Source organism: Lathamus discolor, chromosome 16 (genome assembly GCF_037157495.1).
Source record: "Lathamus discolor isolate bLatDis1 chromosome 16, bLatDis1.hap1, whole genome shotgun sequence".
NCBI lineage: Eukaryota > Metazoa > Chordata > Aves > Psittaciformes > Psittacidae > Lathamus > Lathamus discolor.
Genome location: NC_088899.1, coordinates 1,382,765 through 1,402,131, shown reverse-complemented (window position 1 = coordinate 1,402,131; position 19,367 = coordinate 1,382,765). Strand labels below are relative to the sequence as shown.

The 19,367-nt window shown below is 51.7% G+C and overlaps 3 protein-coding genes across 9 annotated transcripts in view; 1 reads left to right on the top strand and 2 right to left on the bottom strand.

The window, feature by feature from the left end:
* Positions 1–23: 23 nt before the first annotated feature.
* On the bottom strand, positions 24–3,770 carry AKR7A2 (aldo-keto reductase family 7 member A2). 2 transcript variants are annotated; one of them, XR_010616374.1, is made up of 8 exons: positions 3,543–3,770; positions 2,920–3,107; positions 2,299–2,403; positions 1,725–1,821; positions 1,524–1,623; positions 1,077–1,206; positions 347–568; positions 24–270 (listed from the first exon to the last, which is right to left on the bottom strand). XR_010616374.1 is itself a non-coding variant. In XM_065696744.1 (7 exons), the coding sequence occupies exons 1-7, from the start codon at positions 3,739–3,741 to the stop codon at positions 407–409; spliced, it is 981 nt and encodes a 326-aa protein (XP_065552816.1). In that variant the 5' UTR covers positions 3,742–3,770; the 3' UTR covers positions 24–406. The 2 variants fall into 2 exon arrangements, 1 of the variants encoding a protein (XP_065552816.1); XM_065696744.1 differs by having other exon boundaries at positions 24–568.
* SLC66A1 (solute carrier family 66 member 1) lies at positions 2,875–12,110 on the top strand. 5 transcript variants are annotated; one of them, XR_010616376.1, is made up of 10 exons: positions 2,878–4,130; positions 4,457–4,664; positions 5,309–5,438; positions 5,662–5,749; positions 7,137–7,291; positions 7,504–7,596; positions 7,950–8,135; positions 8,404–8,619; positions 9,850–10,123; positions 10,203–11,230. XR_010616376.1 is itself a non-coding variant. In XM_065696745.1 (8 exons), exons 2-8 carry the CDS (start codon positions 4,495–4,497, stop codon positions 8,500–8,502), a joined length of 921 nt encoding a protein of 306 aa, XP_065552817.1. In that variant the 5' UTR covers positions 2,878–4,130; positions 4,457–4,494; the 3' UTR covers positions 8,503–9,062. The 5 variants fall into 5 exon arrangements, 2 of the variants coding, with proteins under 2 accessions (XP_065552818.1, XP_065552817.1); XR_010616375.1 differs by having other exon boundaries at positions 9,297–10,123; XR_010616377.1 differs by lacking the exon at positions 9,850–10,123.
* Positions 12,111–12,407: 297 nt separating this feature from the next.
* CAPZB (capping actin protein of muscle Z-line subunit beta) overlaps positions 12,408–19,367 on the bottom strand; it is a 67,863-nt gene continuing 60,903 nt past the window's right edge. Inside the window, exons 8-11 of one of the 2 annotated variants that reach the window (XM_065696749.1) lie at positions 17,545–17,610; positions 15,746–15,822; positions 14,472–14,584; positions 12,573–12,659 (exon numbers count right to left, since the gene is read on the bottom strand). In XM_065696749.1, coding sequence (XP_065552821.1) covers positions 14,482–14,584; positions 15,746–15,822; positions 17,545–17,610 — 246 coding nt within the window. In that variant the 3' untranslated portion in view covers positions 12,573–12,659; positions 14,472–14,481. Of the gene's footprint in view, positions 12,660–14,471; positions 14,585–15,745; positions 15,823–17,544; positions 17,611–19,367 lie in introns of both variants that reach the window. The other variant, XM_065696747.1, reaches the window with a different exon arrangement.

Here is a 19,367-nt window from a genome sequence, read left to right as displayed (position 1 = left end):
AGAGACAGACTGTGGTTAGGAGATAGGGGCAGTGAGAAAAAGGTTTTATTGTACATAATTATTTAATAATTATTGTATATAATTATTTAAAATCTCATATTAAGGGTAAACTGGGATTACGTGTTCATTTTCCCCTGTCCATCCAGTTATGTGTTCATTTTCCCCTGATTAACTGCATGTGTACATCACAGTGTGCTGCACAGAGCTGAAAGGAGGGCAGGAGGATGAAGGCACGGTCAACACACCAAGTGCTGACAATTGGAGTGGATCCTACAAAGCTTCATTCATATTAGTACAGGAAAAAAACCATTTGCACATTGATCAAAGGGGCAGTGTTGGCAAGTACCTCTCCAGTGCTCGATCATCCACCCCCATGGCACCCACTTTCTTGTCACTACCCTGGTCTCTAGCGGAAGTAGTTGGGGCAGTCAGAGGCAGCCAGGCTCCAGGCCTTGTCAAATGCCTCCACCACAGCCGGGAGCAGGGGCCCCTCTTCACTGTAGTTGAGGTTCTGCTCAAGCTGCTCCAAGTTGGACATCCCAATGATCACTGCGTCTCCAAGAGAACCCTGGAAAGTGAGAGGAGATGTTGCTGATCCCAAAAGAAACGTGGTTCATCTCTCAAGCCACAGCTGAAACCTTTCTTTCCAGTAAAGAGCAGCCAGTGGCTCCTTGGTGTTTACACAACTGACACCATGATGTTCTGTTCATAGGGCAAGAACATCTCCATGTTGTGGCAATGCCTCAAAAGCTGCCAAATCCTACTTTACAAGGAGCTACAGGAACATTTCTGGGAGATGGGGAATATACCCATTAATTCCCTAGTTTGATGAAAAGTCATCTCCCTGCTGTCTGGGTGGGAAGCCAATACCCCAGTAACTGCCCCTTAACATCTTCTACTTCTCCCACTCCCACAAACACAGGATACCATGAGGAAATAGAGAGCCAGCTTGCTCCTGCTGCATGGCAGGCAGAGTCATGTAGCAATATTCCCTTGGGAACACCCCAAACCCACAGGATAAGCAGATTAAGAAACCTTGCTCTGGCTGTAAGCCACAACAGCTGCCTGGTGCTCACCTGCAGTTTAGAGTGATGGTACAACCAGCGCAGAGCTGCGGAGGTCAGGCTTGGTGCATTAGAGCCATAAGCATCTTTCAGAGCTCTTTCTACTATTTCAATGCCTTCAAAATGGTGCTTTTTCCAGTACCTGCAAGAAAAAAAGCAACAAAATCACTCACTGCCCTCGGGATCTGAAGTGACTGGTACATCTACATTCCCATCTAGTACAAGAGGCTTTCAGGCAACTCTTTGTAGCCTCCAAGGACTTCTACAATGCCCCACTCTAAGCCTGGAGGAAGCTGAACCTAGAAACACTCTGTGAAGCTCAGTCACAAGCTACAGCCCCAACCACATGCACAGACACAAGCTTTGGCCAATTCTGCATCCTCTTAGCTGACTACTACTGCATTTCTATGCAATCATTCCTGCCCCATCTCCCTGCTCATCTATCAGCTCAAAACATACCTGTCCCTGTAAACTTGAGCCCAGTCATTCCCAAAAAATCTTCCTGTGGGCTGACGTGTGTCTTTGTCCTCATACTTGTATTTGCCAGTCAACAGCCCTCCTGCAAAGGGTCAGCAGCATGTTTGGGGATGAGCTGGCTCTTCTACAGCCCCCATTCTGCATAGGTTTGGTTTCCAAGCCTCACCCTGTCCCTCCCCATACCTGCAAGTGGGTTGTAGGCATAGAACCGCAGCCCATAGTGTCTCAGGCAAGGGAAGAGCTCAGCTTCCACCTGGCGAGTGGTCGCGTTGTACATGCCCTGCACGAGGATGAGGGAGACAAAGAACTGCAAACACCAGCTCAGCGCAGCGGGCACCTGAACAGCCTTTTCCCCCCTCTTCCCTGACAGGACTCTTACAGCTCCGGGTCACACAAGGTTATTCTCTGCTTAGGAACAGACTTCCTAAAGTCATTGATTTTTAAGTTCCACATGAAGGGAGTCACTGACTCGGGGAACAAACGCAGACTCAGCTTTCTCCCAGAAGTGACCTCAGCTTTCTAATCACACGTGTCCTGACAGGACTTCCCAGGCTGACTGCCACAGCTTCCTCTGCTCTGTTATCTGGGAGCTGGTCCAAGATCTGGGAGCCCCAGACACTTCCCCACAGTAGCTGCCCATTGCTGTAAGGACACTGAGAACCATTTCTATGCCGTTCTGAGCTGAACCTCTGTATTCCTCTGGTTGGATTCATCTCAGCTTCCACAAAAGATGTGCCAGGCCATGGCCAGCCCTCACCTGGTACACAGTTGGCATCACCCAGTTGTTGTATTTGCAGATGGTACAGATTTCTGCTACCTCCCATGCTGCATAGTTGGATAGACCAAGTTCCTTAAACTTCCCCTGCAGAGGAATAAAAGGCATATTCAGGTCTAGGTTTTAGAAGTGCATTTGTACCCAGGCAGTGCAAGGTAACAGTGAAATGAACAGGCACCAAATTTTAGCCCAGAGTTCCCTGCTCATCCCTGTCCACCTTTGCTATGAATTGTAAGACCCAACAGAAATATTTCCTGTTCATTCTGAACTCACACCTTCTAATTTAAATGCCAGCATTGGACTAGTGCCATTCAGGAATTCTTCTTTCAGCCATTACCAGCACTAATCTTAACCTAGTCAGTTAGCACTGAAAGCAAAGTCCAGATGGTATCATGCTTCCAAGAGCTCTTGGGCACAAAGTGCACCATGTGAGCATCCAATGGAGTGTTAGCCAGCGCTTTGCCCTGGCCATTCTGTGTCCCCTCCTCCTCGTGTTGTGCAAACCCAGCGCTGAAAAAGAGCACAACAAGCAGCCCTGGTTTATAAAAGGTAAAGAGAGGGAGGGAACCAAGAGCTGGCCCAGGCTTGCTCTTCCCACTTTACCTCTTTCTGCAACTCATTGCAGGCACGCAGCGTCTCCTCCACCGGGGTCCCGTGGTCGGGAGCATGGAGGTAGAAGAGCTCCACACTCGTCCTCTTCAGCCTCTCCAGGGACGTGTTCAGCTGTGACCGCACGCTCTCGGGCTTCAGCGTCTTCCCATCCCAGGGGTTGGCCTTGGTGGCGAGTTGCACTGGCAGAGAGAAAGGCAGCATGAGCAGGGATGGCTCCAGCGTCAGCAAAGGGATAAGGGGCACAACACAAGCGCTGCTTGGGGTGTTTCAGGGAAGGCGCCTCTCCTCGGGAACCGCATCAGCCGCTCAGGGGGGCTCTTCTCCTCAGCGACTGCAGCGCTGCCCTACAGGAAGGCCCTTCTCCAGGCACAGAGAGCAGGGGCATCCCTTCCTTTCCTTCAGGGATGGCATCAGCCTGGCAGGGAAAACCCTTCTCCCCAGGGAACAGGTCCAGTCCCTTACCAAGTCCCTTATCCTCGGGAACGGTACCAGCCTAGCAGAGGAGACCGTTATCCTCACAGAACGGGTCCAGGAGCAGTCCCTTCTCCTCAGGGAAGCCCCCTCTCCTCAGCGCCCGCCCCCTCCAGCCCAACTAAGGCCATCCCCGGCCGTACCGGGCTCGGTGCCTGCAGCCAGCAGCGCGCCCAGGATTTTCTCCGACTCTCCCCCCGCGTACATGTGCGCGGTGTCGAGCAGGCGGTGCCCGCGGCGCAGGAAGGCGCGGAGCAGCTCGGCGCTGGCCTCAGGCCCTGCCCGCCGCCCCATCTCCATGGCGCCCAGCACCACCGCGGGCCGCGCTCCTCCCGCCGCCATCGCTGCCGCAGACACCGCGCATGCGCGGAGAGCGCAAGAGGAGCGCCCAGCCCCGCCCAGCCCGCCCGCACATGCGCGGTGCTGAGGGGAGCGCTCAAAACTCGGCCGGGTTTGGGGCGAAAAACAGCTGATTCTGGCAAAATTAGGGTTGGGGGATAGCGGCGGCTGCCTGGGGAAGCAGCGGGAGTGGGAGGGCACAAGTAGGTTGTGATAAAAGTGGTGGGTTTGTAAAAAATTACCTGACAAAGCAGCTGGGTGCGGAGCAAAGCGAGCTCCTGAGCGCGGCTGAGGGAGCGGCGGGGGTGGAGGAGTTTGCGGCAGGAGAAGCAGCAGAACCCGGGGGGTTCTGAAGAGAAAAGGCGGCTCGCGAAGGGCCGCCGTGGAGCCAGGTACGTCCCCGTCCCGCAGGGAGCAGCGCTTTGGGGCTCAGTCCTGGCGGGTGGCGGCGTTCCCGGGCGGTCATCCCTCCGGATCCAAATGAAGGCCAGTAAAGGAGAGGGGTGAATCCCTGATCCAGAGAGGCTCAGTTCTTTGAGGGCAAATCCCGCTGGGTGATGGCATTCCTGGCTGGTTATCCCACTGGATCCAAAGTTAAAGCCAGTAATGAGGTTTTTTGCAAGGCTTTTGGAGGAGCTCCAAGCCTCTTCCCAATAGAGCTGTATTTTCCCTCAGCGTTATTAACTTTTCCTTATCTTTTTCCCATGTTTTCCCCCAGCATTATCCCAGCTGACCAACACCCGAGCACCGGAGGCCATGGATCTGTGGCACTGGAGGCGTCTCCAGCTTGGGAACCTTTCCGACTGTCCCAATGGCTCCCGCTGGGTGATGGATGTGTTCAATGAGTGTGCCCAGGACGGCTGGGACATCGCCAGTGTCGTCCTGGGTCTGGTTTCCATCTTCTGCTTTGCAGCTGCCTCCTTCCCGTAAGCACCGCTCCCAAACCCCTTCCCATGGGATAATGCTCCTCTCTTAAATCCAGCTTCAGGCTCGAGCTGCCTGAGTTATTAACTCTCCCCAGCAAAAGCAATCAGGGCTTGGAAAACCGGGGTTTAAGGGGTGCAGAGGGAGCCAGCAGCACAGCCCCGAAGCCTTGTTTGTTGTTATATTGCTAATACCATGCTTGGCAGCTGTTATTACCCACGTAAGCCAACTGCAATGCAGTCCTTGCAGGTCATGCGTGTGGATGAAGTGTTTCCAGGGGCCCTGGGCTTCTTGGAAGTGCTGGGACAGCTGCTGCAGGGGGGTCGTGGTGTATCATCAGGTTATTTCATCACCAGAGAGGCACGTTCTACAACTGGTGCTTCTCCTTGCCGCTTTCTACCCCTGCATGAGGGATGGATCACAAGCGCTTGAGCCCAGTGTGTTGATGCCAGTGGGTCACAGGACTTCTCACAGGGGTTGGCTTGCAGAGGAATTGCCTTAGGTACAGGAAATCTCTTATTTCTCCGCTCTTGGTGCCGAGTGCTTTGCAATTGCAAAATGATCCAGGTGGGAGCAACAGGGAATCCTGTGGATGATTCCCAGGTAGCGCTGAGCCATACAGGGGTTATGGCTTGTGTCTCTGCAGGCAGTTTTACCAAGCCTGCAAAACAGGCATCATGGACCGGGCTCTCTCCATATATTTCCTGCTGGGATGGCTGGGCGGAGACCTCCTAAACCTCATCGGTTCCTTTCTGGCTCATCAGTTACCCCTGCAGGTACCAGCTGAATTGCTGGGGTTGGGTTGGCTCTCAGGCACCCTGAACTGCAGGGAGGAGGGATGGGTGCTGCTTAATCCAACACCAGAGACCCAAACAGCCCCAGGATGTTCCCTGTCCTTCTCCTGGGGATACTTCTTTCTGCTCCTGGGATGCTGGCTCATCTCAGCCATTACCTGGAAGCCTTTCTGCAGGTAGAACCAACCCATCCTTCTCCCTGTAGGTTTACACAGCTATTTACTATGTGCTCGCAGACCTGGTGATGTTGGCTCTCTACTGCTACTACAAAGTGAAGAACCGGGGTGGAAGATGTGAGTTGGGGTTACGAGGGTGGTGGGGCTGGCTTGTGCCTTGGCTGTGGATCCAGGAGGGGGAGGAAGCCCTGAGGAGATGTGTTGGGGCAGAGGGACTTTGCAGATACACTGATATCGCTTACTGCTTGCTGGTCTTTTTAGACCCCAACATAAACCTCTTTGTAGGGGTTCTTGTTGCCTCTTCTTGAAATTTCATCATTATATTCTACCTGGGATGAATCAGGAGTAGTCAGGATGGAAAAATGGGATAATAACCAGGGATCACTGAGAGAGGAAATGGTATTGCTGCTCCTGAAACCCAGCATTTCCCCCTGCTGATCCTACGCGTGCCTCTGTCTTCCGCAGTGCAGAACACACAAATCTAAACATGTGAGCACAGCATCTTAGAAGCCTCTGCACATGTTTTCCTTTCCTACAGTAATTCTTCACGCAATTTTACCTTAGTAGCCATAACAAGCTCTTCAGGGCCATGGCACCAAGCCCATCAGGGTTCAAGGAGCATGTGGACAATGCTCTTGGTCATATGGCTTGGTTTTAGGTAGTTCTGCCAGGAGCAGGGAGTTGGACTCAATGATTCTTGGGGTCTCTTCCAGCTTGAGAGATTCTATGCTAACCTGAGCACCTATGAGAGCCAAAGCCTGCAAACAGCTACCAGCCATGCTTGGGGCTTCTGGAAACAGCCATGCACAGGGAAAAATAACCCCCCTGGGAGTTGCATTAGGTACAGAAAGAAATTTGGGGGTCAGTGCTCCTCTTACAATTAGTGGCAGCCTTGATGTGATGGAGGAGTTCCTCCCTGTTCAAATGGAGTAAAAAGGGAACCTGGACTGTTCTTGCGAGGCTTGAACAGCAAGAGAAACCCCACAGAGATAGCATTGCAGCTATCTCTGACTACAGCAGGCATCCCTGTGACCCTGATAAATAGTTAACTTACTAAAGCCATTCACTTACAAAGCTAGTTGGTATTTGGCTCATCAGCTGTCTCACTTTGTTAATGCTGGAGAGCTTCTTGACAGAATACCACCCAAGTCTTGATGCTGAGGCTCAGTCTGGCAGGGATTTGAACATGTGCTGTGGTGAGTTAAGCCTGTGAAAAGCTTCTAGATGGAGGAGATGATTTTTGAAGAGCCCTAAGCACAAAGAAGCTCAAGTGCTCTCGGCCTGCTGCGATAGGAGTAGTTTCCTCCCTGATAACTTACCAATTTGCCTGTATCACTGCGAGATAAAGTGCCCACAGCAGCTGTTGGCGCTGGCTGTGCCACCGCAGAGATAAGAGGGAGCTTGAAGGGCTCAGAGGGAGCCCTGGCACCCACCACAGCTGCTGTGCTGCACTGGGGCCTGGGAGAGGAGCTCCACTTACCAGCCTCTGCTTGATCCCCTGCAGTCACTGCCCAGATCAATGCAGCCTTCCTCTTCCTTTCACTGGGGACACTGTCGACCGTCTCCTTCCTGGGCAGAGGTGCTGCTGTGGCACAGGACCCATTGGTGTTTAAAGGAAGGTCCCTGCTCTCCACTCATGTGGGTGAGCTGGTGTCAGAGGTGAGCTGAGTCCTAAAGCTGGGTGATGGCGGGGGGAAGAAGATAAAGCTCTGGTGGGGTGGGCATACCCTGCTGGACCAATGCATCCCGCTTGGTGGGGAGATCAAGGGCAGGGGTTTGGCCATGCTATGGCCTGGCACAGAGCTGTAGTGAGGGTGGTGAGCGCATCTCTGAGAACATGGGGCTGCTCAATGCCCCCCTTTGCCTTGCAGCCTTTCACCAGGAGCGAGATCATTGGCTTCACCATTGGCTCTGTCTCCTCTGTGCTGTATCTGTGCTCTCGAGTCCCCCAGATCTACATGAATGTAAGTGGTAGGACAGGTCCTGGGGTGCTGAGGTGTCAGATGGAAATGGTGGTGGGATCACCTCTCTCCTCTTTGCTCAGAGGTCCCATCTCTGATCACTTCGTAAGGGACTACTTTTCTGTATTTCTGCTCCAAAACATGATTAATTTTTCTCCCTTCCCTTTAACATAGTATTTTCAGGGTGGTGTTTTCACTTTGTCTTCATTTATAAGCAAAAGGAGGAACTAAAAGGCTCTTGGCATTGAGTCACCACCTTTTTTCTTCTTTTTGGGGGGGGAGGGTGATTAATACTGCTTCCTAGTGAGATTTCAGAGCTGCACGCAAGCTCCTCTCTCTGGCCTCTCTTCTTCCAGTACAAGAGGAAATCCACCATTGGGATCTCCTACTCCCTCTTTGCCCTGGTGATGCTGGGGAACTCGCTCTATGGCCTCAGTGTCCTCCTGAAGAACCCTGAGCCAGGGCAAAGTGAAGGGGACTACGTCCTGCACCACCTCCCCTGGCTGGTGGGCAGCCTGGGTGTCCTTTCCCTCGATGTGGTTGTATCCTTTCCCAGGCCAATGTTTCCCTCCAGGATCCAGTCCCACCTTGGGGCAGGCAGGGCTAGGCAGTATTGGGTGGGTTGGTGCTCATCAGTGATTGCTGTGAGCTGTGCCGGTGACTAATTCATGGTGTTGCTTCAGACCCTTGTGTGCACTAAGCTCATCCTGTTGCCATCTCCTGGCACAAACAGCCTTTTTCCAGGTGATGAGACCCAATGCATCCATAGATCCACCCTTGCTTGTGGGAAGAGTCTTAACTTCTTCTCAGATCTCCTTCCAGTTCCTTGCTTATCGGGGAGGAAAACCTGGCACCCATGAGGAGAGGGGTGCTCTTCTCGGCGAGCAGGGGGACAGCCTGGAGAGCTGACAGAGGGACCTGGCCCGGAGGGAGAAGAGGATGCAGACACAAAAGCTGACCCCAATGCTGGGCAAACCAGCTCCTCCACCCTGGCAGCTCTTGGGAGAAGAGGACTTGAGCCTGCGGGTAACATGTTGTGCTCCTAAAGCCCAGCTGGGTGGCAGAGGGTACTGCTGAGAGACCTCGTGCCTCTTTGATACCAATGATGCTATTGGGATGAACAGGGAATAACTTGGTACCTCAGAAGGTTGCTCCTCGTAGCTCTTACAGCTGAGCCCAGTCACTTCTCTTTATCTGCTGCCTCTGGGGTGATCTGGAGCTTCCTCAGTGCTGTCAAACATGAGAAGAGCTTAAGGGGCTGTGGGGAGAGGATGGAGATGAGCGACCCACGACAACCATGAGCAGTTACCTCTGTGGGCCTCATCTCCACAGCCTCTTTCTAGAAGATACCTCAGTGACTGGACCCAGTTCAGGAGGGAGGGAAGGAGCAGCAGCATAACCAAAGTGTTTCACTCCACACTAACCTGTTTGAGTTAGCATGGCTCATGTCCATAAAACAAGTCCTTGCCCATGTGCCTCCTTGGGTTTTATTTGCCCGTTCACCTGGCAGCTCCTGCCTCTTTCTCACTGTGTCTCATAATCCCCATTGCTCTGACCTCTCGTTTGAATTGTGTGGGTTTCCTGGGGAAGTTGCTCCATTGCTCTCTGGGAGCTGTGGAGGTGGTCACCCAGGCTGCTGCTGCCTCCACTTGCTCTGCTGTTTGGTTCCTACTCTCTTGTTGATGGATTTATCCTCCTCCCAGGGCCCTGTACACCAGCACAGTGGCTTCTTGACCATAGAAGGAAGCAACAGCTTGGGAAAAGTGGCATTCACAGGTGCTGAGCTCCTGCTGGGGAGGAGCAGCTCCATCTCACAGGGCAAGCAAGAGAAGAATCGACTAACACCTGTAGGCCCCTCAAGGAAAACTAAAGCAACTTGTCCTTTTACAAGGGCCTATAGGGACAGACCAAGGGCAATGGCTTGAACCTGCCTGAGGGGAGACTGAGATGAGCTCTTAGGCAGAAGCTCTTCCCTGTGAGGGTGCTGAGGCGCTGGCACAGGGTGCCCAGAGAAGCTGTGGCTGCCCCATCCCTGGCAGTGCTCAAGGCCAGGTTGGACACGGGCTTGGAGCAAGCTGCTCTGGTGGAAGGTGTCCCTCCCCATGGCAGGGGGTTGGAAGTGGATGAGCTTTAAGGTCCCTTCCAACCCAAACCAGGCTGGGATCTTATGAACTTGTCCTTTTAAAACCAAGAACTCTCTTCTCCCTGTAGTCACCATTAGCTCTCATTTCACTCCCTTTTTATCCACTTCCCCAGTACCCAGCACTTCCCTGTCCCCGTTCAGCTTTAGCTGCCTCATCATGCACTTACAATGCCAGTCCCGTGACACTTGTCCTTCCCGAGGAAGTAGCTTCCTCCCTGCTTCACCCTCACACGGAGGCAGCAGAGCCACAGCTCTGAGCCTGCACAGGACAGCCTGGATCAAGTGTGGAACAGGAGTCCCAATGCCCATCAACGTGCACCAGCATGTTAATTCAGACACTACTGTGCCCCATCTCTGGAGCTGCCAGTTTGGTTGTGGAAAGAAAAGGTATTTTTCAGCCTCTCTGAGCCCCTTGAACAAAGTGGGTGGGTTTTTCACAGCATTAATCCATGATTCTCCCCTCCAGGCTTGCTGGAGCTGCTCTGCTCTTCCCCATCTCTGAGCCAGCAAGATTTCCTCTGCTGTCCTTCCCTAGGAATTGCAGCAGAACAGCCTGCATCCAGCCCTAACACAAACCAGGAGCAGATTCCAAGCAAGGTAGAGAGCACAGCTTCATTAGCCCTCAATTCCTGGTCATTACAAAGACCCTGGGGCTTGCCTTTATCCAAGGAGGGGTTTTAGCCTCAGCTCTGGAATGCTGGGGAGGGTCTGGCTGAAACAAAGAGCCACATTTCTGCCGCTCACAACACCGAGTAACTGCCCTGCTTCACCGAGGCTTTTCTTAGTGCTGGACAAGGACGTTCTAACATAAAAGGTATATATATGTATATATAAACCCCCCAGTTTGTTCCCAGAGGTGCATCCAAAGCACGGGTTAAGGACAAGGTTAATATCCTGTTTCTTTCCCTCAGGCTGGGGAACATGGCACCAGGTGGGTGGCTGCTGCTGCATGGGGCAGGGGAGTTAATGCCCCAGCAGCCATCGGGGTAGTGGTGAGTGGAAACTGGTGTCACAAGGAGCCTCTGGCCGAGGTTCCCCTCCCTCTGAGGCTGTAACACAGCCCCGTCCGCCACAGAGGTGAGACCTGCAGGTTCTGCAGAAGGAGGCGTTAGACAAGAGGAGGCACAAACCATCAGTGGCTTTGAGAAGAGACAGGAACACCGCCCCATCCCTGGCAGCACCAGGCTGGACAGGGCTTGGAGCAACCTGACCTGTGTGAGCTGTGCTGCAGAGCAGAGGCCCCTGAGTGAACACTCCATAACCCCCCTGCAGACGTGTGGATGTGAAACGGGTCGCACTGGAAAAGCAACATTAGAGCACATTAATCAATAGTAATGCCAGGTCTCACTGTGCACGGGTTCACCCAGAGGCGAATTCCACTGTTGCACATGCAGGGGCAGCCTGGCAGGTTTTTGCTTCCTTGGGTTCACCAGGATCAGTTGTAACCACAGCAGATGGGAGCTAGGCAGGGCCCCACCACGTGCTTACAGAGGGGGAAGTCTACACGAGGTTCAGAACTGACACAGGGACCCAACCTGAGGAGCTTCTGGGCAAGCACCAGTGGCTGGAAGCACCCACCTCAAGCTGCCAAGTGCACTGGAATGCTCTGGTACACAGGTTTCCTCCAGCCATTTAGAACAGACCCTGCAACGCTGGACTAATCCTTCTTTAAGTCCATCTGTCCCATGTTTGCTGGAAGTGCCAATCCCAGCCACAGGATGCTGACATCCCACTGCCAGCATCCTGGAAGGGCATCAGGCCTGTGAGTGATGCAGCTACACCTGTGGGGAGCAGGACATCCCATCCTCGTTAAAACAAGTTTCAGCTCATCTGGAGATGAGAAAAAAGGGGGAAAAAGCCACTTTCCCACTTCCCATGGCCAGATAAGGAGAGGCTGATGGATTATTGACTTTTGCCATTGTTTTCAAGCCCCATCCACCTACCTCAGCCCCAGCGATGGCCTCAGGCACTGCAGAAGAGCGTTGCCAGTGCAACCCCCAAGTTACCCTGTAAGGAAGGGAAGAGAAATAAGGACACCAGTGGCACACACACTGCTTCCTGGGAGGTTTTTTTATTGTCATTTTAGTCTTTTTTTCTCTTTTTTTCTGGTTTTTCTATGGAGGCTCAATCTCAGATGTAGATTCAATTTAAGCTTTACAAAAAAAAAAAAAAAACCAAACCCAAAATCAAACCAAAAAGAAAACCTTTTTTTGCATTCCATAAAAATTGACAGAAAAGCGCCTTGGAACCAGGCTCTGGAAGAGCAGAGCTCTCAGCAGGTCTCCTCACCAACATCTCCTTGCATTGGGTTTACTCAGTACAGTACAACCCCGAGGAACACCCTCTCTCCCCTCCCTCCCAGCAGCCATTCCCTGTGCCCAGCCCCAGACATACGTGGAATAGATTTATTAGTCTTTTTTTCCTTTTTTCCAGTTCTTCTTTCACACACCACAGTATTTAATAAATTCTTGTTTTACATTTTTTACACCAATGTAACAAAAGGCAGGAGGAGGGGGAGGAGAAGACAAACAATGATCTGTGGTTATGCATATAGATGGGGGGGGGGAGGTGGAAGAGGAGAAAGGGGGGGAAAAAAATACATGGACTTCTACAGACATAGCCTAAGGTCTCAAGAGTAAAATGTGGTGCAAAGTAGGCCTCAGAGACTGAAAAAGTTTGTACAGCTTTATTCATGGGGAGGAGATGGCGTTGCATGGGTAGTACTGAATGCAAATCGTGACGTGACGGAACAGAAAAGGGCCAAGGGGAGGGATGAGTTCTCTAAGAAAGGAATCTAACGAGTGCATGGCATGTCTTGTTAGCATGGAGAGGACTTTAACTTTGCTGCTTTCTCTTCAAAGCCTCCACCAGGTCGTTTTTAAGAGCTTCTTGTTTTGATTTGTCTGCAAAAGTCTGCACAGACCTGCGGGGAAGAAGGAGACGCGAGTCAGAGGCAAGAGGAGGTGGTTCCAGGTTCTCCTGGCACGTGGGGCAGGAGGAAGGAGAAGCACCTCAACCCGGCTCAGAGGACACCGACCTCAGCGCGCCTGGTTTACCATGGAAAGCAGAAGGCAAAGTGAACACTCCAGTGAGAATATCAAAGCAAACGTCACTCGAGCAGGGATGGCACCAAGAGACGCGCTGCCCCAGCGGTTCCACTCAGCCTCCAGCTGTTGGAGGGAGAGTCCCAGGTCTGGTTTATGTTAGAGCTTGGAAAAGCCCCAGTGTCCCACCAGCAAAGGGTGTTAGCGCTCCTGCTCGCCCAAGGACCACGATGGGAAGGCAGAGAAAACCCGGCCTCTCCCCAGAAAGGGGAGAAGGCTCAGGGCAGGCCCTGAGCCCTTTGCAGACTGTTCACCCAGGGTCCAGCAGCCGCAGCAAAACCTCCCTCCGGTGGCTTCACCAGGGGGAGTTCCTGTTCCCAAATTGGCTTTTCCAGTTTGTACCTTACCTACAGGCACTGGGGAATTGAAGCAAGCTGAAGAACAGAGATTCTGTCAGCAAGGCTATGGCAAGGGTTCCCTGTTGCTATGGGTTTGGTTGTGGAAGAAAAATGACATCCTATAGGAGTCATCCTGGCTCACTGCCCTGGAAGAGCTGCGCAGGAACCTCTGTTTTCAATGGGACAGGAAGAAATTCCCACTTTTCAAAAGCCCTCTTCAATATGATCATCGATAGACCAACACTACTGGCCCTTTCAGGAGCTGCTCCCACAGAAGTGGTCAGGATTTGGTAGGATTTCTCCCCACACAAACCCTATTTCACACCCCTTCCAGGACTCAAAGCTACCTTATTTCCTTGGATGCTGCTCCTGTAAACGAGGCTGCTCTTTGTGGCAGTTGTTTTCCTGACAGTTTTGTAACACTCTTTCCATTCTCTTGTCTCTGGAGACCTCCACTGCTTTAATACGAATATATACATTTGCTATTTGCATTTGTCCCAGGCTGAAGAAGTGGTTCTTGGCCATTATCAACAAAGAGAGCATTTTTCCCTTCGTCAGCTTAACGTGTTTAAGACAACATCTGCAACTCATTATGGAGTGGAAGGTTAAAGTGGCTCAGGGTTAGTCACTGCTGGACATTGAGAGCTCCGGAGCAAACGTGAGCACAGGAACAAAGCCCTTCAGAGCACGATGCAGACTCAAAATGTTTCAGTAGAGCTTGACCGGGATGGGATTTCCAAGCTCCAAGGGATTCAAGATGCACCAGGCAAACAGGGATGTGCATGTGGGCGTGAGCTCACGTTTACTCAGGAGTCATGGGGGGTAACACTCAGGTTTTTGGGTTTTTCCCCCCCCAAAACTGTGACAATTCCAGGATTTCGCTCCTTCCTGCAGGGAGGATGCTCAGATTACCAGGAGTTTCTTCACTGAAATGGTGCAACAAGGGACAGAGTCCCAGGGCTTCTGGATCGAATCACTCCAAGCTAACGCCACTTCGGGGATGTGACCACATGCTCCTTCCTTGCTCCCAAGCTAAGAGTGCCAAGTGGTAAATCCTGCCACATCCCAGAGCGTGACATTCCAAATGTTACTCAAGTGGAGCAACATCTAACATCCAAAATCACAGCATTTAGTTGGCTGTATTAGGAAATAACCCTTGGGTGAAGCACGGCTCGGATGTCGTTGCTCAGTCTGCGGGAGTTAGGGGTTAGTTCTGGTCTGGGTTATCATGCAGAGGTCTTGGCTGGTGAGTCCTGGTTTAGTGCTGGTTGTCACCGCACAGGCAGGGGGTACCTGGAGTGCTTTAGTTATCAGGCTGGATGTAGATCTGGCGCTGGGTCAACACTTGAGAAAGCTCCCTCTGCAACTGCTTATACTTTTGGTTGTCGGGGATAGCATCAATAGATCTACAGAGAGCAGTTCAGAAACGAGGGAGGTAAACAGGGAGAAGAACAGTCAGAAGAACTCAGTAACACAGAGCTGCTATTCTGGAACCCAAAGAGCACACTTGGGAGGAATGACTGGAAATACAAAGGTTAGAAGGAACAGGGAAAAGGCGAGAGGAAGAGGTGGATGCTCTGTGCGTTACCAGTGCTGAGCTGATCATCCCACCGCTGCACAGAGCGCCATGACTCAAACTGAGCCATGGGGAGACACAGGAAACAGATTCAATTCCAAAAGCTTCTGGCAACATTCACAAGGAAAAGGACTCTGTTACATATTTAGTGTTCATCAATGCCTCCTGGCAAAACCCCTGCACACCACAGATGAAACCAGAGGCATGTCCTAAAGCTGGGCTTGGAGGAAAATCCCAGCCCAGCTGCTCTCTCAGACACCCTCATCTCCCCTGCCCATGCTGCTGCAAAGGCAGCACACGTATTTAATCAGCACCGTTATTCCATCTTCTTCCACGTTTCAGGATGTGAGAGCAGAGCAGCACACGGAGGTGTGAATTCTACATCACCACACTGTGCTTGGAGGTGTAGCTGCAGTTTCAAACCAAATCATTTGGCATCACAACTACCAGCTTGGGATTTCCTGACCAGAAGTGAGCAGGGGTTGACAAGTAGAGCACAGGTTCCCTACAGAAAGGCCCAGGGGATTTATTTGCTTCATCTGGACACTGTGTTGTGACCAGTGATGTTGAGAGAGGGACAGTGTTTAAAACAAAGTCTAAATACCACAAACCATTAATGTTACAACCCTGGGACCAACCTGGCTGTTTCTGAGAAGAGTAGAACGAGAAGTGAGAAGTTAAGCACTGCTTTCAACTGTGAAAAGTAAAACTCATTAAAAGTAATCCTGAAATACAGGTGTGGCCAAGTGGGCTGTTTCCTTCCTGCTGAGGGAACGAAGGATTAAAACATCACTTCAAATCTATAGCTACAAGGTAGAAGTGTTCCATAAACTCCACACAACAAATCATGCTTCCAAAGCACACGGAGGTGGACAATGAGGGACATGACAAGGCCGTGTAGGAGAGCAAAAGCAGATCAGTGCTTGGCAGGGGCAGTACCATGGGGCCTGTGGGAAGCAGAGTGTTCAATGGGCAGCGGGAAGCCCCTTACCTCAGCCCATTCACGATGTCCTTTGTTTTTCCAAAATAAATCTCATTCAGTGTACTTCTGATTTTGTTTTCCATGTCCTAGAAAGGAAAAGGAAGAAACCAAACGTTCAGTGAGGTCTCTTGTTCTCAGGACCAGGGCCCCCACGCTCTTCTGTGCATCACATGTGTTCGTCTTGAGGTACCACGCTTCACCTTGGAATCCCAGACTGGTTTGGGTTGGAAGGGACCTTAAAGCTCACCCAGCTGCCACGGGCAGGGACCCCTCCCACTGGAGCAGCTTGCTCCAAGCCCCTGTGTCCAACCTGGCCTTGAGCACTGCCAGGGATGGGGCAGCCACAGCTTCTCTGGGCACCCTGTGCCAGCGCCTCAGCACCCTCACAGGGAAGAGCTTCTGCCTAAGAGCTCATCTCAGTCTCCCCTCGGGCAGGTTCAAGCCATTCCCCTTGGCCTGTCCCTACAGGCCCTTGTCCCAAGCCCCTCTCCAGGTTTCCTGGAGCTCCTTTAGGCACTGGAGCTGCTCTATACACTTGCACTTCAGCCCAGTGTATTCCTACTATCTAAATTCTCACAAGCCTCTCTCTCTGCTCTTTACCAAAGGAATGAAGGCTCAGCTCTGTTCCTGCCTTCTCCCAGCCATTACTCCAGGCTACAGCACATCCGTCTGCACCACGAGAGGGCAGCTGCTCTCCAGGTATCACTTATCTGCACTGAGCTGCAGAAAAGGGGAATGGATTCCATCCCAACCTTACTCTGTAATTTCCTGGCACTGAACAGCCTGGAAGTGGCCAGTCCCAGTCAGTCACTCAGCATAGCCACCAGATCAGTTGTTCTGTGCCATGGCAAACAGTTTTGGGAAGGATCCTGTAAATAAGCGGCAGGTTTTCATTCGGTCACTTTCCTTCAAGCCAAAAACTTGGGACTGACAAAGAAGTTCCTGCCCCCCTTTCACTTCCCAGTTCCTTCTGAAATTCCACCACCACCATACAGGACAGTGCAATGAGACAGCAAAATAGCGTTGCAGCAAAGCCCTTCTGGGTAGGTGACACCTTCAGTCATCATCTGAACACCCACAACTGACAGCGGCCATAAAATCGAGTACTAAACCCCTTCCAGTGGGTTTAATGAGCACTTGATACACTCTGAACCTTCAGGGGTGGGTCTGTGCAACAAAGCTTGAGTTTAAATAATGCCACCCAAAAGTGACTGCAGAAGCAAACATGGGGGTTGGAAGCTGTTAAGTACTTCTACTGCACTTACAGGGAGGAGGAGACAAAGTGCTGAGCAGTGGGGTTTGTATCTACAAATGGCTGAAAGCCCTGACGGGAGAAATACTGATCCCTCACACACTGCGCAGCATCCAAACCATCAGACTTGATACAATAGAAATAACTTGTTTGGAAAGACAAAGGCAACAAAATTCTAAGGCACAGGACCTGGAGAGGGGCTTTGGACAGGGCCTGTAGGGACAGGCCAAGGGGAATGGCTTGAACCTGCCCGAGGGGAGACTGAGATGAGCTCTTAGGCACAAGCTCTTCCCTGTGAGGGTGCTGAGGCGCTGGCACAGGGTGCCCAGAGAAGCTGTGGCTGCCCCATCCCTGGCAGTGCTCAAGGCCAGGTTGGACACAGGGGCTTGGAGCAAGCTGCTCCAGTGGGAGGGGTCCCTGCCCGTGGCAGGGGTTGGAGCTGGAGGAGCTTTGAGGTCCCTTCCAACCCAAACCATTCTATGGTTCTATGACAGGACCAAACACAGGCAAGAGAACCTGCAGCAGGCTCAGGCTGAAGTGGTTTCACAGCACTTACCTCTACCAAGCGTCCGATATTGGCTATGTGTGGAGAGGAGTCACTCACAGTCTCATCTTTCTCCATCTAGAAAGGAAGGACACAGATCCACTGAGAACATGGAAATCTGGCAGTAGCTGCACACCAGCTTCCCTTACCAAGGGAAGGGATGGAACAAGTGGGTCTCAAATCCTGGAGTAACTCTTCTTTATGTGCAAACAGATGCGAAACCTACTGAGAGTTCCCCCGCATTCAACAGTCTCACATGTTGATAACAGAAACACAGTGTAATAAACCCCAGGAACCAAAGTGATCCCTGCTGCAGATCCCTGGTGCAGACAGGCCCTACAACACTGTCAGCCTCTACCTACACTAAGGGGCTGCAGGAGATCTGTGATGGTGAACACGGAACACGCAACAGCACAGCATGGGCATATGAAAACAAGGTGGTTGGTGACGAGACACACACGAGGATGGTGCAGGCAGTGTAACAGATGGGAACTACCCCTACAAAACCAGCTGCTTCTCCTCATCTTTGCCTCAAATGCTACTTCCCACCACGCACAGGGGACATTCTCCATTCTCAGCATCTCCTGGCAAAGGACTCCTTAGACATTACTTACCTGCCAGCGGAGAAGGAAGGTGCAGAGAATACAAACCCCACAACTCCCTGCCACACTGGTGAGGATTTCAACTGCTGCTGCATTATGGCAACGTGATGCTTTGCAGTTCTTTTCAGACCAAAAAGCTGAACCAACATTTAGCTCCGAGGGGAAAGGAAGCACAAAGCAGTGAGAGTGGGGGGAAAAGCAGCAGACTTGCCTTTTGCAGTAGAAGTTCAGAGCTGGATCAATGTAAGTGTGTAATTACACCACGCTGTGGCTGAACAAAGGCAGGGAGCTGAACTGGGTGAGGTATTTATCCCTAAGATCAAAACCTGGGAGCTGGTTCTGCAGAATGCAGTGTTTGCTTTATTTCTATCCTACTTTGCCCCATAAAACATCCCTCATGGCCTTGGCTGACCATCCATGATACTGCTAAGGAAAAGACTGTCTTCCCCAGTTCATTCTGGCTAGACATGGACAAGCTGTTGACCAATGAACACCAGTCCCAGGAACCTCAACTGATCCAAAATGTGCTGAGATGGCACAAAAACAAAACCAGGAGAAAAACGTAGGGGGAAGAACAGGCTTCAAAGGGTTTTATTAATCCCACTGAATTCCCGTATCCATCTGTTCACATCCTTCCCTCAGGGTAGAGCTGAAAAATCTGGGCCAGCTACAGGTTTCTTCTAATAAGCCAAGGCTCTATCAGGCTTGGGGAAGCATGTAATTTAGTTGGAACCCTCAAGGCAAAAGACAGCCTAGAAGAGGGGGGGGAGAAAGAGAACAAGGACATTTCATTTCTCCTTTAGATTGCAGCCAGCTTGTTTACACGGCATGGACACATTCTGCCTGCAGAGCTACCTCTGAGCTACACACACACACACGTGAACATGCTGCGGAGTACGGAGGTATCAGCGAACGGCCCATAGCTGGGGCAGGGGCCCATTTACTTCCACAGGCTCCCTGCTGAGTGTCCTCCACACCTGGCCAGGCCGAGCTCAATGGTGAGAAGCAGAATCTGAAAATAGAATGATTTGATCTTCTTGCAAAACATCTATTATTACATCTCCATAAAAACTGCTGCCAGAAGGAAAACATTTGCATGTGCTAGAGGAGCCCAGATGTTCCAAGAGGCTGTTTTCATGGAGTCTGGAGTCAGTAAGCAGTCATCTTATACAAACAGCAGTTGGGGGGGGGGGGCTTTAAAGGCTCCTTCCGCACCCGGACCTAGAGCGGAAA

Coding starts and splice junctions, on each gene's coding strand:
- AKR7A2 (XM_065696744.1), bottom strand. CDS start 3,741: ATGGCGGCGGGAGGAGCGCGGCCCGCGGTGGTGCTGGGCGCCATGGAG. Junction 1,822..2,298: donor TGATGCCAACTGTGTACCAG/GTGAGGGCTGGC, acceptor ATCCTCGTGCAG/GGCATGTACAACGCGACCAC. Junction 1,624..1,724: donor TGCCTACAACCCACTTGCAG/GTATGGGGAGGG, acceptor GACCCTTTGCAG/GAGGGCTGTTGACTGGCAAA.
- SLC66A1 (XM_065696745.1), top strand. CDS start 4,495: ATGGATCTGTGGCACTGGAGGCGTCTCCAGCTTGGGAACCTTTCCGAC. Junction 4,665..5,308: donor TTTGCAGCTGCCTCCTTCCC/GTAAGCACCGCT, acceptor GTGTCTCTGCAG/GCAGTTTTACCAAGCCTGCA. Junction 5,750..7,136: donor GAAGAACCGGGGTGGAAGAT/GTGAGTTGGGGT, acceptor GATCCCCTGCAG/TCACTGCCCAGATCAATGCA.